This window comes from Mastigoproctus giganteus, chromosome 1 (genome assembly GCF_048544385.1).
Source record: "Mastigoproctus giganteus isolate SK-2022 chromosome 1, ASM4854438v1, whole genome shotgun sequence".
In the NCBI taxonomy this organism is placed as follows: domain Eukaryota; kingdom Metazoa; phylum Arthropoda; class Arachnida; order Uropygi; family Thelyphonidae; genus Mastigoproctus; species Mastigoproctus giganteus.
The window spans coordinates 93521390-93537717 of NC_143575.1; the positions used below are offsets into that span (position 1 = coordinate 93521390).

At 35.3% G+C, this 16328-nt stretch overlaps 1 protein-coding gene across 1 annotated transcript in view; it reads left to right on the top strand.

The window, feature by feature from the left end:
• The window catches only part of LOC150090996 (unconventional myosin-Id-like), a 227201-nt gene that overhangs the window by 194356 nt on the left and 16517 nt on the right, over positions 1-16328 (top strand). The window contains exons 18-20 of the mRNA XM_090380130.1: positions 477-621; positions 722-826; positions 15777-15890. Coding sequence (XP_090236256.1) covers positions 477-621; positions 722-826; positions 15777-15890 — 364 coding nt within the window. The remainder of the gene's footprint in view (positions 1-476; positions 622-721; positions 827-15776; positions 15891-16328) is intronic.

A 16328-nucleotide genomic window follows, 5' to 3' on the forward strand; every position in this document is an offset into this window, starting at 1 on the left:
TAGGGGAGTTTCATGTGCTGTATGGGGATTTTCCAAACAATAGATGAGTATTTTGAAAGTTTGCAAACTTTTGGAATATTCATCTGTTGATTAAAGTTTAATAAAATAATAATCTATAAGATTAAAATTTAATAAAATAAATAAATAATAATAAAATTTTATTTTAAAATTTTAATCTTATTAACCAAATTATTAACTTATTTAAACTGCTAAAATCTATCTTTACCAGAGGCTTACTAATAGCTATCTGTTAAATAATTCATGTTCTATTGTGTACATAAGAATTAAAGGCTAAATATTAACGAGTAAGAAATGTTGATTAAATTAACAAATCTATGTGAATGAAGTTACCATAATTTACCAGTTCTGCTGTCTCTATATTTAAAATAATCTATAATTCTTTAAGACAGATCACATCCACATGGGTTGAAATACTCATTATTTCACCAATTTCCATGTCTCTCTCTCTCTCCAAGGTGGCGTGCTTGCATGATCTTGAAAAAGATACCACGTGAAGATTGGCCCCAACTTCACATGAAAGTAATTGCTGCTGATGCTCTTACTGGACGCAGACAGGAATGGGGATTTAAACGAAAGTGGGAAGGAAATTATCTAGCATCTGTAAGTTTAACTTATTATTTTCAGATTTTTTTTCCAATTGCATATTGAATTTGAAACAGATTATTCTTTAGTTAATTTTTGTTTATTGGTTGTCATCCAGCAGACTGGAGAGAATGAAAGTGCAAGGTCATTTATGTCATCCGTTGAATCGCTGAAATCAAAAGATAGCTTTCGTGAAGTAGCATTTTCTAGTTTTATGAAAAAGGTAAGCTAGAACTTTATTTCAAAACATATAATCAATGTGTATAATGTTTTAATGATATGTTGAATTAAAAATCAGATTCTTGATGATGAAGCTACTTTTTCATCAACTGTTTTGCAAGTGTTGAGGTAAATAGTCTGAATGATGGGATAATACTACTGAAACAACTTTCTCAGGACACTGATATTCTTTTTGATAAATATCAGTATGCTCCTTTCTTGTGGTGTTGTGTGTTTGAAAGTATTTCAAACTCATCGATAACCAATATTTAATTGAGAAATAAATAAAGCTGTGACAAAAAGATTTTGGTGTCTTTCTTGGGCATAGAATGCTGAAGAAGAATGAAATACTTCAATTCATATATTTTAGTCATCCATAGTTCATTATATAATTTGTATGCAATCATTTATATATTTCAATTAATTATTTATTTTGCAATTTTTGATCTTTGTATGCAATCTGCATACAAAGATCATTCATTTATATTTATGTATTGAGAAATGTGGTGGGGGGAGTGGGGATACAGCAATAAATAATTACAGTGAAAGGCTTGTAATATGAGCTGAAAAAAATCAGAAAAAATATTTGCTATAACAGATTCTTGTTCTTTCTAAATTTTTATGTTTAAAAAGTGCATATTTAACGAAGAAAACAAATGTAGAAAATCTCGCTGTGTACTTGCTACTATCTCCATCCATTATAACAATCAGACAATAGGATAATGAAATAAATACAGTTAATGTCACTTCTTACATACAAATGTTACATGATGAAAGTTCATACTTGTTCATTCCAGTAAGTTTTTTTTTTTTTTTTTTTTTTTTTAAATGTTCCTTACATAGTTTATTGTGAAAATGAATGACAGAATTGCACAGCAATGCATCTTTCCCAAGTGCAAAATGTATGTCTGTGAAAATGATGTCCACACCACACCTAAATTAATGTTAGTTATGGAACTGTGAAAGTGTAAATTTTTTTTTTACCAGTGCTTTCCCATGCTTAAAATATCTGAATCTGTTATGTAAACTTTTTTTCACATTTCTAAAGAAAGAAAACATAACATGTGCCAACTTGCATCAACAGTGTTAAAAAGATGCATATTTGCAAGACATGTTGCATTGTTGCTGCAGTTTAAAGGTATTTGTTATATAGAAAATTCATATTTGCATACATTTCAATCATTATAACCATCGATTGAAACTACCTCTGTTTAATATTATTAAGCCAATAGTTTTGTTTCTTTGTGAAATTTTCACCTTGCAGTAAAAAAGCATAAAATTTCACCTTAAAGGAAAAAAGCATATATTCTTTGTAAAGATGAGTGATCATCGATGGCATTCTTGCTTCCAATTGTCATATTAGTCCTTTTTGCTACATCTTTCAAATCAATTGATAAGATATATGATCAGCTTTATCATTGCTGTTCCATCTGCATAGGGGGGGGGGGAGGAAAGGAAATTTTATGCAGCTCATATGTTCCAAGAGGTTAGCACTTTCAAATCACTACTAACTGTCCCCTCAATGACAATATTTCACCTCTGTTTTTCTTCATCTCTTGATTGAAGAATTTCTCTTCTGGTGGATTATAAGTAACATTTGGTGTATTAATCAAATCATTTATGTCAGTACAGAGCGCACTAGTTCCCTCCTTGGAGTATTAAAATTATTATTATTAATGGCACCACCAGAGCTTGTTGTTCATATTCATATAATATCTATTTCTTATAGAAATCTTCATATAATGACTTGTATTTAATATAATATCTATTTCTTATGTGTGTTTATGGACTGATTTCACTGTTCTGGCTATAGCTAGCCTGAGATTGGCTAACTAAAACCTTGATTGCAGAGGATTTCAGATTCTAGTCATTGATGGGAATCTGACTCGGACCTCAATTGAATGTGATACCACACAGTTGGTATGTTAATTTGAGATTACTGTTCACCCTTTGCAGTATCTTGCATTTGTAACTTGAATATTAAACTTCAATTGCTACTTCTCAGCCAACTTGCCTAACTTAACTAGATCTTGTTGCAGTAGCATACTCTGATTACTGTGATTAACTACCCTGCGAACTTTCGTATCATCTGCAAATTGACAATTAGTTGTTAAGCCTGATATGCCTTTATTAATAAATATAAAAACAAAGAGTCCAGCACTGAACCCTTGGGGGCTCTGCTAATAATATTAGTCTAAGAAGGGCAGTGACCATTGATAACCACTGTCTTCTCCCACTCAACTATCCCTTTATCCATAGCAGCAACTTTCCCATAATGACCAATTACTCTAATTTGTATAGCATTCTTTTCTGTGCAACAGTATAAAACTTTTCTGAAATTTAAGTATATGATATCAGAATTATTTTTTTGCATTCAGCTCCTTTGTCAGATAAAGTTGCATCTTAATAAATCCATTCTGCGATTGCAGTATAACTGTATTCCAGTTTAGATGGTCTTTCTTTACCTTTGAACCAGTGACACCATTATTTTTCTTGGAACAGAAGTCAAGCTAACAGGCCTGTGATTACTCGGCTCTTTCTTTGTTTCACCATTGTGAATTGGGAATTTTTTGCAAATCTCCAGTCAGTAGGGATGTCCTCTGAATCTAGGAATGCTCAAATAATCATGGCTAATGGTTTTCTCTTTTGCTGCCTCCTTTAATATAATTGGATAGGTCTCATCCACTACCAGGTGGCTGAGATCTATCCTATTATATTATAGGAGTCTGATTTCTGTTGCATTTAGCTTCAACAATTTCTCCTCCACTTTCCTCTTAGTTATCACAAAATCATTTGTTCTCTGCCAGAATTTGACTCTTTTGGTGCCCACATTCCTAAAAATTTTCTCAACCACAAGGTCCAGTCAATATCTGGAGAATTAGTCCCCCATTTCAAGACAATCTGATTTACTTTATGAACAACAGAAGTTGTTCATCATATTTATTGCAATAATTAGACCTATATCACCCTTCTGCCTGCATCCCCCTTCCCTGATGCATGCATATGTCACACCAAACTGACTTAATATTGCACTGGACACCTATGTCTGCTGGATGAACTCCTTAGATTTTATGTGCTTTTTAACTAAGAGCATAGATCTACCTTCCTGCCCTGTTTGCTCATTCTGTACACACTGTAATCCCCATATTCAAATTTTGAATATGGGGAGTATAATGATATATCTGAGTGGCACAATGACTTTGATATCACCTTAATGTCTGAATTTGATAATTTGATCAGCACATAAAATTCATCAAATTTATTTACTATGCTCCTAGCATTAGTTTACATACAATATATCTGCAGCTGTTTTAATTTTTTGTAACCTTAGCACAGCCTGTGTACTTTCTTGTTCCACAAAGTACACCTAGCAGGTCTTAGTCTCCAACACATTGTTTTTCAGACTGCTACTTGTTCTAATAATAAACAGTCACAGAAGTAATACTTTTCTGGTTCACGTTTAAAATCCCTACCCTTCTACAAATCATGTTGTTGTGTTACTAACCTAATGGAAACTTTTCCTGCCTTAAGATGCAATAAAAGTATCAAAAAGCTGATTACACTGGTTACAAAAAAACAAAAAATTTTTTTCGCTCCATGTTAAAATTCAGGGTGATTCTTGTAGATTGTTGCTGAATTCAAATATGGCAACCATATTTCTCTAATGCTCACCAATTTTAAGGGAGAAGGTATTAAAATCAAAACTAAGTTTATAGTGAAAAAGATTTCATATATTTTAAGAAAAAAATGCATACAGTACTAAATATTGAACAATGAGTCTTTTAATCTTATTCTATATAAAAAAAAATGTTTATCTGATAACAAAACACTTTTGTTGTTTTTTGCCTTTTAAAATTATCTGTTGGTGTCTTCCATATGAGATTTCAACAGTAGCCGGCCAACATATTTGGATTCCATTTTCCCTGGTATCTTCTCTTCATTTGAGAAATATCTTGGTGAAACCTTTCACCATGTTCGTCAGAGACTGCTCCCAAATTTTCAGAAAAAAAAAGTCTAAATGGGAATGTAGAAAAATGAAGCTTTAATGACATGTTGCATTCCAACTCTTTGTGTGCTAAAATTAGTTTATTCACAATTTCACTGTAATTTTGTGATTTCTTATTGCCTAAAACGTTCTGGCAGACGTTTTCGAATGCCTTCCAGGCTCTTATTTCTGTAGCATTTAATTTTTTGGTGAATTCCTCATCTTAAAATAGCAGTTTGATTTGAGGACCCACAAAAATTCCCTCTTGTATCTTGGCCTCACTGATTTGAGGAAACTTTTGCCTCAAACAGGAAAATCCTTCTCCATTTTTGTCCATTGTTTTCACAAATATTTTTATCAAACTTAGCTTGATGTGCAATTGGAGGTAAATAGATTTTTGACTTATCCACCAAAGGAGGATGTGCTACATTTTTCTAGCCAATGTATAATTTTACCATTATGGAGTAAAACTGCTTTCGAATTGACCTTGGATGAATTAATGAAATGCCTCTGCTGCTCAGGGACATGCTCCAGATGTAATTAATTCCTGGAAATTGTTACAATAAACCAAAGCACCATCCATGGAGTAATAGGTTATGTTAGATTGCCTCTTCCTATAAAAAGGCACCTTGATAACCTTTTAAAGATTATTCCACTGCTGAAGCTGTGATCCTAGTAATTGAGCCTTAGTTTTGGAAGGGTCCAAATCTCTGACCAAATTATTCAATTCTGTCTGAGTGACTAGGTGTGGCTTTGCAAAGCCACAAGAGTTGAAAAGTCTGGATCTGTTCTCATTCTGGGTTCTGCATCTTCTGGAAACTCCTTTAATACAATGCCAGTGCTTTGGCACTGGTATTGTATTAAAGGATACAATAGGATACTCTACTTTATGCTTGGATTTCCCAGAAAAACCAGAAATATTGATCATGCAAAAGTAAGTTGTTTATGTGGTCTTGAAGTTCCCACCCTATCACCAGACAGCAAAAAGCATTGATTTATGACCACCTCTAAGCCAGCCTGTTAATGTCCTTGAATATGAGTTACAGGAAATCTTTGGAACCCCCTATTTTATCTTGATCTCCAACTTTACATCCAAAATAATTCATAGGCTTTTCTCACAAGTTGGCAGTAGCTTCTGCTGGGATTTTTAATTCCATTTCTCCGCAAATGTAGCAAAAGCTATCAAGGTTTTTTTTGGCAAGAGCACAAATTTCATGTATGGTTGGTATATGGTGCATTAAAGCACAATTAAGAAATTGTAGATTTTTATTTCTAATTTAAACAAAGTTCATGATTTACGCTAATGTACACAACACTTGTTTACGAACACCAATTCACTGAAACACTTGATTATTTTGTTCACACTCACTCACTCTCATTCTTTGAATGTATCTTTCAAGCATTTTGAAATATGAAATGCTAGCTCGGCGCGGAACCCTCTTGCATATATACCAGTAGAAAAGTTTCTAGAAGGCTCACAGCATTTCTAGAGAACTCCATCGAAAGTTCTAGAATTTTCATTCAGAAAGTTCTAGAACTTTCATCCAGAGTAAGCATCCAGACCTTTCATCCACACGTAACAACATTCTAGAATGTTCCAGAACATTCTCAAATGTTCTAGAAAGCTTCTGAATGCTCTAGAAATCACCCAAATGTCCTAGGAAAAAAAATAGAAAAAATAAATGGAAAAGACAATTAAACCAACTACAGGTCTTGGTTTTTTGGTCATTAACCTATGATATTTGAAAACTGAGGGTGATGAGAATTTTTTAAGCACATACCTGAGTTTTTAAAATATTTCCTCTACGAGAATCTGTCAATTATTTCAGGGTGGGAATTGATGCCAACCAGTGTTATTTATTTCTGAAAACATGAAATGACTTTGGAAAGAATAGCAATTTCCTCAAGCAAAAAATTTAATTGAACCAATCTGTTCTATTAAACTAATCTAAAGTAATATTTTTCTTTTTTTATGTTTTATCATTTTTTTCACTTTTATCTCTCTGTTAGTAATTTTTATTTTCAGTGCATGTGCTTTATAGTAAATTCCACCAAACAATATACTTTAGTGTGTGCTGTATTGAACTGTATACATTATCTGTTAAATACAGTACATAAATTATGAAAAATATTTCATTCATATCCATTTACTTCAAAAGGTGAAGCTTTGGGATGTCGAGAAATGTCAAAATTTTCAGTTAGTGAGATTGAAAGGTTGTAAACTGGGAGCTCACTGTATAGCAATATTTTTCATTTACAACAAAAATATTATCAGAAAAATTTTGCTGTAATTAGTGCTTTCTGCTATCTCCAGATTTGTATAATGAGAATTTTTTTTTTTTTTTTTTTTTACAAAAATTATTTTGCTGCAAAGTATTTTAGGATTTTTTTTTTTTTTTTTTTTTTTTTTTTATATTGTGACTGGTATTGCAGACTTTTTGAGTAGTCTGTAACTGGTGGTACTGAGCCTCATTCAACATGCACTACTTTTCTCTGGTGTTTCTCTCTCAGTGCTATTATATAATTTTCAGAAGAATGCACAGTTGTGTTCTCTGTCACAGAGTGGTAGCAGAGTAAACAATACTCATAGAGTGAATATTAGTGGTACGTGTACTAGTGAGCTGTTATGGAACAAGATTTGTGTTCAAAATTTCTAATTCTCAAAACTAAGTGATTATATTAAAGGCTTTGAATTTTGTTGCAGAACTTGGAATCATAAAAGTATGTGAAAAAACACACTTCATCATGAGTGAATTTGAAGAGTGTAATTTAAGGTCTTCAGCCCTTTTTTGATATAGAAAATCAAAATTAAAGCTGTTGCTCTGAGAGACAATGTTCTCAGAGTAAGCATAAATTTTGCAGAGTGCCAGCCATTCATAATTGAAATCTGTGCTTTTCAAATGGCTAACCTAGAAATGTGCTTCAGGTATTATTGCAGATGGGCTATTTTAAAAGCAAAAGCAGCAGAACTGGCTCTTCATTTGAACATTGGAGATATAGTGTGTACTGATTGTTGACTGAACCACTTCAAGGTAGGAAGAGAAATTTTCACTGCTAAAAATATTGGGTGGATATTTGAGTGTAAATAAAGATGCTGTGAGTGAGTGAGTGGTATTCAATTCTTGATGCAGTTCTGAAAAGATGACACTGGAAAATGTCTGTGAATATGGTTTGTATTGCTCTCTTGCAATATGAAACCTTTTCACTTAAGGATGATATATGTAAGGGTGGTAACTACATCAACGAATGCATGCCCATTTTCGTGCATGCATGTGTGTACATGAATGGCAGTGAGAAAACAAAATACTTCCGTAATCAAAGAGTCTTCTGGTCCTTGTTCCTCCTTAGGGTGTTTGTACACCATCCCATGCCCCAACAAAGCTAATAACAAGGTGTGGGATGACACGGCTAATTAACCTTTTCAAGAGGAAGTCCAAGGAATGTGAATGGGTTTGTGGCAGTGAGTTTCTTTATGGAATTTTAATTTTTGTAAAAATGAACACTGATGAACAACTTAAATATTATTTATTTATTTTTTTTTTTTTGTTTTGACTTGATTATCCAACATTAGAGTAAAATTATTGTCAAAAATATCAGATCAGAATTAAAAGAAAAATTGTGAAAAAATCATGGGAAAAATAAGCTCATTATTACATTTTATTTTTTTATACAATAATAGCCTTTACATCTATTCATGTATCAGATGGTCAACTTATAGATTAAAATTTCAAATTTGGCTTTTGTATGCTGAAATCCGATAAGTGACGGACAAGTATTTACAATTGCAGATAAGGTATGGCACCACCTATTTGTAAATTTCTAGACAAAATGGTTAAGCAGTGGCTTCATGGCTTTGGAGCAAAGATCAATTTAAAAATTTATAGATTGTATTGTTTGTGGACTACTGCTCTCTGAATCCAGCCATTATGCCATCAAACATTGAACCTCTTTCTTGCTCCCAAGTGACACATGCAAGTTGGCAACCGTTGGAACAAGGTGAGTTTTGATTTATAATGCACCACTTTGCATTCTCTGCAAAGAGGTGATGAAATGGAACTTGAACATTGCTATTTATACTTTACATTTCTGTATCATGGGAGAGATAGCCTTGCCGGAAGCTGTTGTTGCAAGGTTCAGATATGCTGACTTACTTTTCCATTTCCAAACATTTATGCAGAAGAAGAGAACTGGCATTTGGAACTGTAAGAAGCAGAATGTTAGGGTTCACTTTCTGGAAAGTTTGGAGTGAAGTGTCAGTTTTATAAGCATGTTTTAACTGATGCTCTCTATAGTAAGGTCTCCTCCGTAGCCAGGTGGGCAGGAGCAGCAGTGCATAGCACATGCTTTCTTGATTAGTCCGGGGTTCGAGCCCGTGACCACCAAATACAGAGGATGCGGAAAGGTCAGGGAATGACCGCCGCATATCCCCGGAGCAATATATCTTTATTTGCTAATGCTCCTAAAAAAATAAAAAAAAAAAAAGAAACCAAACAAACAACAAACAAACTCTGTAGTAAAATGAATATACTGAGATTATAGGCCTTGTGGTTAATGAAGATGCAGATCTAGAAGGTGAGTAACATGAAGAAAAAGAAACTTGAGAGCTTCCTCCATAAGCTGCTATAATGGAATCTGGACATGATTAACAGCCTCTACCAAGATATATTGCCTTCATAGACAACCTCATGCTAGTGATTGAGAGTTTTATCATTAAGAACAACATTACTCAATGGAGACAGATTAATCCTAGTTCTTTTCTTTTTCTTTTTTTTTTTAATGAACATTTTGTATTTACATAGTGCCTTTTTGTGAGACAAAATCCTTGTTCACAAGTATGAAATTTTCAAGACAGCTGTAGTAAATATGCTATAACTGAAATGCAAAATAATTCTATATGTTTTAGGATGGCCTTTCCCTGCCTTTATTCATATGTTAATACATGATGTTTCTCATTTAGAGATTGTAAAGCATAATTGCAAGGCCCCGGGTGCCAAGCGTTCCGTGACCAAGTGATTTTTGTGTGTTCCAAAAAGCGTTATATCCAAAGAGCCTTTGAACAAATTATATTTCGTTCCAACTACCGTTTTCTTTATTTATAAATTACTGCAGCACTTTCGCACTACAAGAAGTAGGCAAAGGCCCAGAAAGGGAAGCCACCTTTCTGTTTCTATTTCTAACAGTACTAACCAATTAACTCAGCCGCTTGGTCACCTAGTGGCACTGCTCCTGCCTCCCCGTGGCGGGGCCGGAAACCTGGGAGGTAAAGCAAACCCCCAGGGCCAAAAGGAGCAAAACATGGAATATGACAACTTCCCCCCGATTAAGACTGCAAATCTGAATAATACGGATTTGCATCAACCTGATATCGACTCTACCAATCCAAAGAGACTGAAAACGGATACTCATCGAATTGAATATCTGTTTTCTGATTCTCCATTCACTGACAAACCAACCCTTAGGCAATCTATCGCCATTTCTAATTCAAAAATGTCTTGAGAATGTAGCTGATTCCCCGAAAATGGTGAGGCGACTAAAATCTGGCGACTTGCTTGTAGAGACCACAAGCTCTAAACACTCTGAGTCTCTACTTAGACTCAATTCATTTGGTGGAATCCAAGTCAAGGTGTCCCCACATGCCACATTAAATACATCCAAAGGCGTAATTTCAGAATGGGACCTAATGAACGTTTCAGAGGAGGAAATTGTACAGGAATTGCAGGAACAGAAAGTCACACAGGCCAAAAGAATCATGATGAAAAAAGATGGCGAGCTAACTCCAACTCGGAGCATCATACTAACATTCAGCTCACCAAACCTACCTTCGTCAGTGAAAGCAGGGTATTTGCATTGTCGCATACGGCCATACATTCCAAACCCAATAAGATGTTATAAGTGTCAGAAATTTGGACACTCACAAACAGTCTGTTGAGGTGACCCAGTCTGCCCAAACTGTGGATCGAAAGAGCATACCCAAAATGATTGTAATGCCCAGTCTTCTCTTTGTCCCAACTGTAAAGGCAACCATCCAGCCTTCTCCAAAAATTGTGAACAGTGGAAATAAGAGAAAAAAATCCAGAAATATAAAATAGAAAACAAAGTCTCGTTCCCAGAAGCACGAAAGCAACTGCAAATACAGAAAACAAAGTCTCGTTCCCAGAAGCACGAAAGCAACTGCAGATGTACATATGCCGAAGCCTCTAAAAAATTTCATTCAGTATCCATCCAAACTGACACATCAATTCCACCAAACATCTCTATTGCTGAATGGGCTCGATCCCTGCTCTCTTCTGCACCACAATCATCAAAGCAACATATATCAAGCAGGGCTAACAACACGCCAATCACCATACCACCTGCTGTCCATGCAGCCCCTGTAATATCCGTTCAAACAGAGAAACCAGATCCCGTTAGCAAACAGCCAGTTGACTCCATCCTTATGGATACCAATGAAATCCCCAGTCAGGAAGAAACAGAAACCATTCTGGAGATCCATCCGGAAGATGAAATAGACAAGAGACCAGTTTTCTCAAAAAGAGATAAAATCAAAATTGACCGCGGTAAACAGACTTTTAAAAAGCAGACAGACTCAGCTCCCTCATCTAAATCTAAACAATGAATAATATAGTCCAGTGGAATTGCAGAGGCTTGCGTAGCAATATTGATGACATCCAGGAAATAATTAAACGTCATAATCCAGTTGGCATCTGTTTACAGGAGACATATTTAACTCCTAAGGTATCTCTCTCGATCAAAAATTATTCTCTTTTCAGAGAAGATAGACCAGTTACAAATAAAGCTCACGGTGGGGTTGCTATTCTCATAGATTCACGAGTCCCTTGCAGGTGTATTCCTTTGCAAACCTCTATTGAAGCGGTTGCTGCGCGAATAGCAATTGGAGTCACTATAACAGTTGTCTCTATCTATCTACCGCCCACTCAGCCTTGCACTATTCATGAACTTGAAGATCTAATACTGCAGTTGCCAACCCCTTTCTGTTTATTGGGCGACTTCAATGGACACCATCCATTGTGGGGCTCTCCCAATGCAGATGGACGGGGACAACTTATTGAAATGCTCATTGACAGGCAGAATTTATCCATCCTAAATACTGGTTCACCAACTTACATTCATCTCCAAACAGGAACTGTGTCCTCAATAGATCTATCTATATGCTCTCCAATCCTTTTTCCTTGTATTGAGTGGACAGCTTTGGATGATCCACTGAACAGTGATCACTATCCACTAATCTGTAAAATTCAAACTTCACACTCTGTGACTTCAGAAAACTGCATGAAATGGAAATTTTCCAAGGCTGATTGGGCAAAATATACTTATCATGTATCATTTGATAATCAGATAATTGAATCTTGTCCAATTGACATAGTCACCAGCCATATCACTAAACAAATCCTAGCAGCTGCGTCTATTGCCATTCCACAGTCACAGTCAAGCTCTCGTAGATCCATAAATTATTGGTGGAATGAAGACTGTAGAAGTGCCAAAAAAGAAAAAAACCGAGCCTGGAATATATTCCGCAAACATCCTACTACCATAATCTTATAAATTATAAAAAACTCAGAGCCAAGGCTCGCCATATCAGGAAAAAAGCAAAAAGAGACTCCTGGATCCGATTTGCAAATTCAATTAATAAAAATACAGATTCTAGAATAATATGGAGAAAAATAAAACAATTAAATGGCAAATTTCCTCCTCCATCCTCCCCAATTTTCAACTGGAATGGACAGGAGCTGTGTACTCCTGCAGAAATTGCAAATGCTTTAGGCTCTGTATTCTCACAGCTGTCTGCATTGACCGCATACGACCAGTCATTTCAGAAGATTAAAGCTTCAGCTGAAAAATCTCGAACTTCAAAACCAAATCGTGTCTATCATATAATCGGCCCCTCACTATGATTGAACTTCAAGAAGCTATACATACCTCAAAGAACAGTGCTCCTGGTCCAGATGGAGTGTATTATACAATTCTTAAACACTTAGATAACAAAGCATTATCCTTGCTGTTAACTTTCTACAATCGTATTTTCACTGAACATTCATTCCCCACATGCTGGCATCACTCCTATGTACTGGCAATTCCCAAACCAGGGAAAGATCACTCTGTCCCTCACCACTATAGACCTATTTCTCTTACCAGCTGCTTGGGCAAAACCCTGGAAAAAATGATACACCGCCGACTAACCTGGTATCTTGACTCCAAACATTTAATATCTGATAGCCAATTTGGATTCAGGAAAAATCGATCATCCCTGGATCTCATGGTCAAAGCTGAAACAAACATCAGGAGTGCGTTTATCTGAAACGAGCATCTCGTTATGGTATGCCTTGACATAGAAAAGGCCTTTGACACCACTTGGCGTTTTGGTATCTTGAAAGATCTACATTCCCTTGACCTCAGAGGCCACTTACCATATTTCATACAAAACTTCCTTCAGAATAGAACTTTTCAAGTCCGCTATCGGCAAGTCCTCTCGCAAATCTATATACAACAGGAAGGAGTCCCACAAGGCTCAGTTCTGAGTTCTACCTTATTTGCAATAAGAATAAATAATATAACCAAATGCATACCAGTCCCTGTAAACACATATCTCTATGCCGATGACCTGACTGTTTCCTGCAGTTCACAGAATATGAACTTCATCGAAAGGCAACTACAAACCTCTCTTAACAATATTGAATTATGGATGACACAGAATGGATACTGACTATCACATCAGAAATCCAGTGTCATTCATTTTTGTAACAAACGAAAGATGCATCCTGAACCAGAGCTTCACTTAACGAATCATCCTATATTAGTCATGAAAAGTATTTGTCTCCTGGGCCTCATTTTTGATAGTAAGCTTAATTTCTTAGAACATATCAAATATCTGCGGACTACTTGCCAGAAAAAATTGAATATACTCAGAGTTCTTTCTTCGACAACATGGGGTGCAGATCGCTACACCCTGCTTCAATTGTATAGAACTCTAATTAGGTCTCGTCTTGATTATGGTGCCCCAGTTTATGACTCTGCCAGGGAAAGCGTACTTACACGCCTTGCACCTATTCAACATTCTGCCCTCAGGATTGCTACAGGAGCTTTTAGGACATCGCCAGTACAAAGCCTTTATATTGAAGCCAATGAAGTTCCACTCTGTCTCAGAAGAAAGGTGTTACTTCTGAATTATGCAGCTAAAATTCGAAGCATGCCTACCCATCCAATTTGGCCTATACTTAGTGACCCACAGTTTAAAATCTTTTATAGAAATAAACCCAGTGCTGTTCAGCCTACTGGTATCAGATTACAAGCACTATCAGAAACTTGGAATGTCCATCTCGAAAAAGTCCTCCAAGATCCAACCTGTCCAGTCGCCCCATGGGCCTATACTATACCATCCTGCGACAATTACTTCGTAAACTGGGGGAAGCATTCCCTGGCAAATATCAATATACAACAACTCCATACTGCTCACACAGAGAATTATCCTCTTTTTACAAAAATATATACCGATGGATCAAAGTCTGATAGCGCAGTAGGTGCTGCAGCAGTATTCCCTTTTAACACCATCTCTCTATCACTTCCCACAGAATGCAGCAGTTATACAGCTGAGTTATTTGCCATCAAGCTTGCCCTACAAAATATTCTCCATCTGTCCATCAAAAAGAGTATAATATATACGGACTCGCAGAGTGCACTTATAACCCTACAAAACACCTCCTCACCAAAGAATCCTTTAATAAAAACTATAAGAGATATGTTGATACACACTCAGGAACGCCAGCTTGTAGTTATCTTTTGCTGGATCCCAGACCACACTGGGATACCTGGAAATGATTGTGCAGATTATGCAGCCAAACATCCTTCTAATTCAGAGTCATCATATGCTCTCGTTCCATATGCTGACTACAAATCTAATATACAAAGAATATATAAGGAACAATGGACACTTATATGGCAAAATAAACCAGATAATAAGCTCTTTCAAATAAAACCAGATCCACAATTATGGGCCTCTAGCTTCCGGGAAAACAGAAAGGAAGAAGTAATCCTAGCCAGAGCAAGAATTGGTCACAGTCACATTACCCACCTATTCCTCCTCACAGGCAATGATCCTCCTCAGTGTACACACTGCAATTCTCAACTCACAATGAAGCACATTCTTGTTGAATGCACCTTATACTCGCATGCCCGGCAACTCTCATTCAGTTTTCTTCCTAATCTTAAAGAATCTTTGAACCTCTGTCATATCATAGGTAATAATGCCAATCTCACAGAATTTTTCTCATTTATCAAACGGATAAACTTATATGATCAGTTCTGATTGTTTGCAAAACAGTCATCATGAGTATCGTCCACATCGGCGCAATATGGCGTGAGCAGCCCTTGCGCCAAAAATAACAACAACAACAACAGCATAATTGCAAACAATGAAACAATCAACAGAAATAATACTTTCCTGAATACAATGACAATTTATATAGCTTGATGGTAACTACACAGTATATTCTCATGTAATTACATTATAGAAAATGATATTTATAAGCCATTTTCATTAAATAATTTAAATTCTTAATTTTTAAATATAGACAAACTTTTCCTATTACAAACAACCTTGGTAATATTTTGTTTTTATAGTTTCCTCACATGTATCCTGTAGATAAGAATATCACAACAGATTCCAAAACATAGCTCTGTTTAGTAATTGTAATAGTCAGAATGTACTAGGTTGTTGTTACTATACTGTTCTTAAAAGATTATATTATATTGTTAAATATAACACCAAATTGTTAATGGTATATTGTTAAAAAAATTTAGAAAGTATTATTAAATTTTATGTGATAAAAAATTGTCTTCCCTCCTTAATATAATAATTATTTTTTTTTTATTGAAAAGTTCATAAATCTAGAATGATATTATTAATTAATGACATCTGTTATTCTTGATAGTATATGCTAAATTTTATTTTTAGGTAAACAGATACAATAAATGTTCTGAGAGGGCACTTCTAGTCACTGATAAGTTCCTTTATAAGCTAGACAGCAAGAGATTTAAACCGCTAAAAGCACCTATTCCAATTTCTGATGTAAGTAAATGATTTTCTCTTTCAGGTGTGTGCAAGCTTTGAAAGATAGTTATATAACATTGACAATAAAAAGCCTACAGAGAAAATAGGTATTTATTCAATTTAATATCAATAAAACTTTTGTAATAGGCTGTTATACTTGTGCATTAAACTTAATGCACAATTTAATCTGTTTTGCTCAGAGCATTGCCTTAATGAAGAACAACCATATGCCCTCCTTGTACAATGTATCCTTTGAAATCTGAGGTAACCTCAAATGGAGCAGTTTCATTTGATGACTTCGTAAATATTGATTGTGATATTGAAATTTGTGGTTATTTTACATCAAAAGCAAAAGTGACAGAATTCTTGCTGGCACTTGGAACATTTGCTTCCTCCTCACCTACAGAGAGGCATTTTCTGAGGATCGTGCAAAGGGATGACTATCTGCTGGCAGCA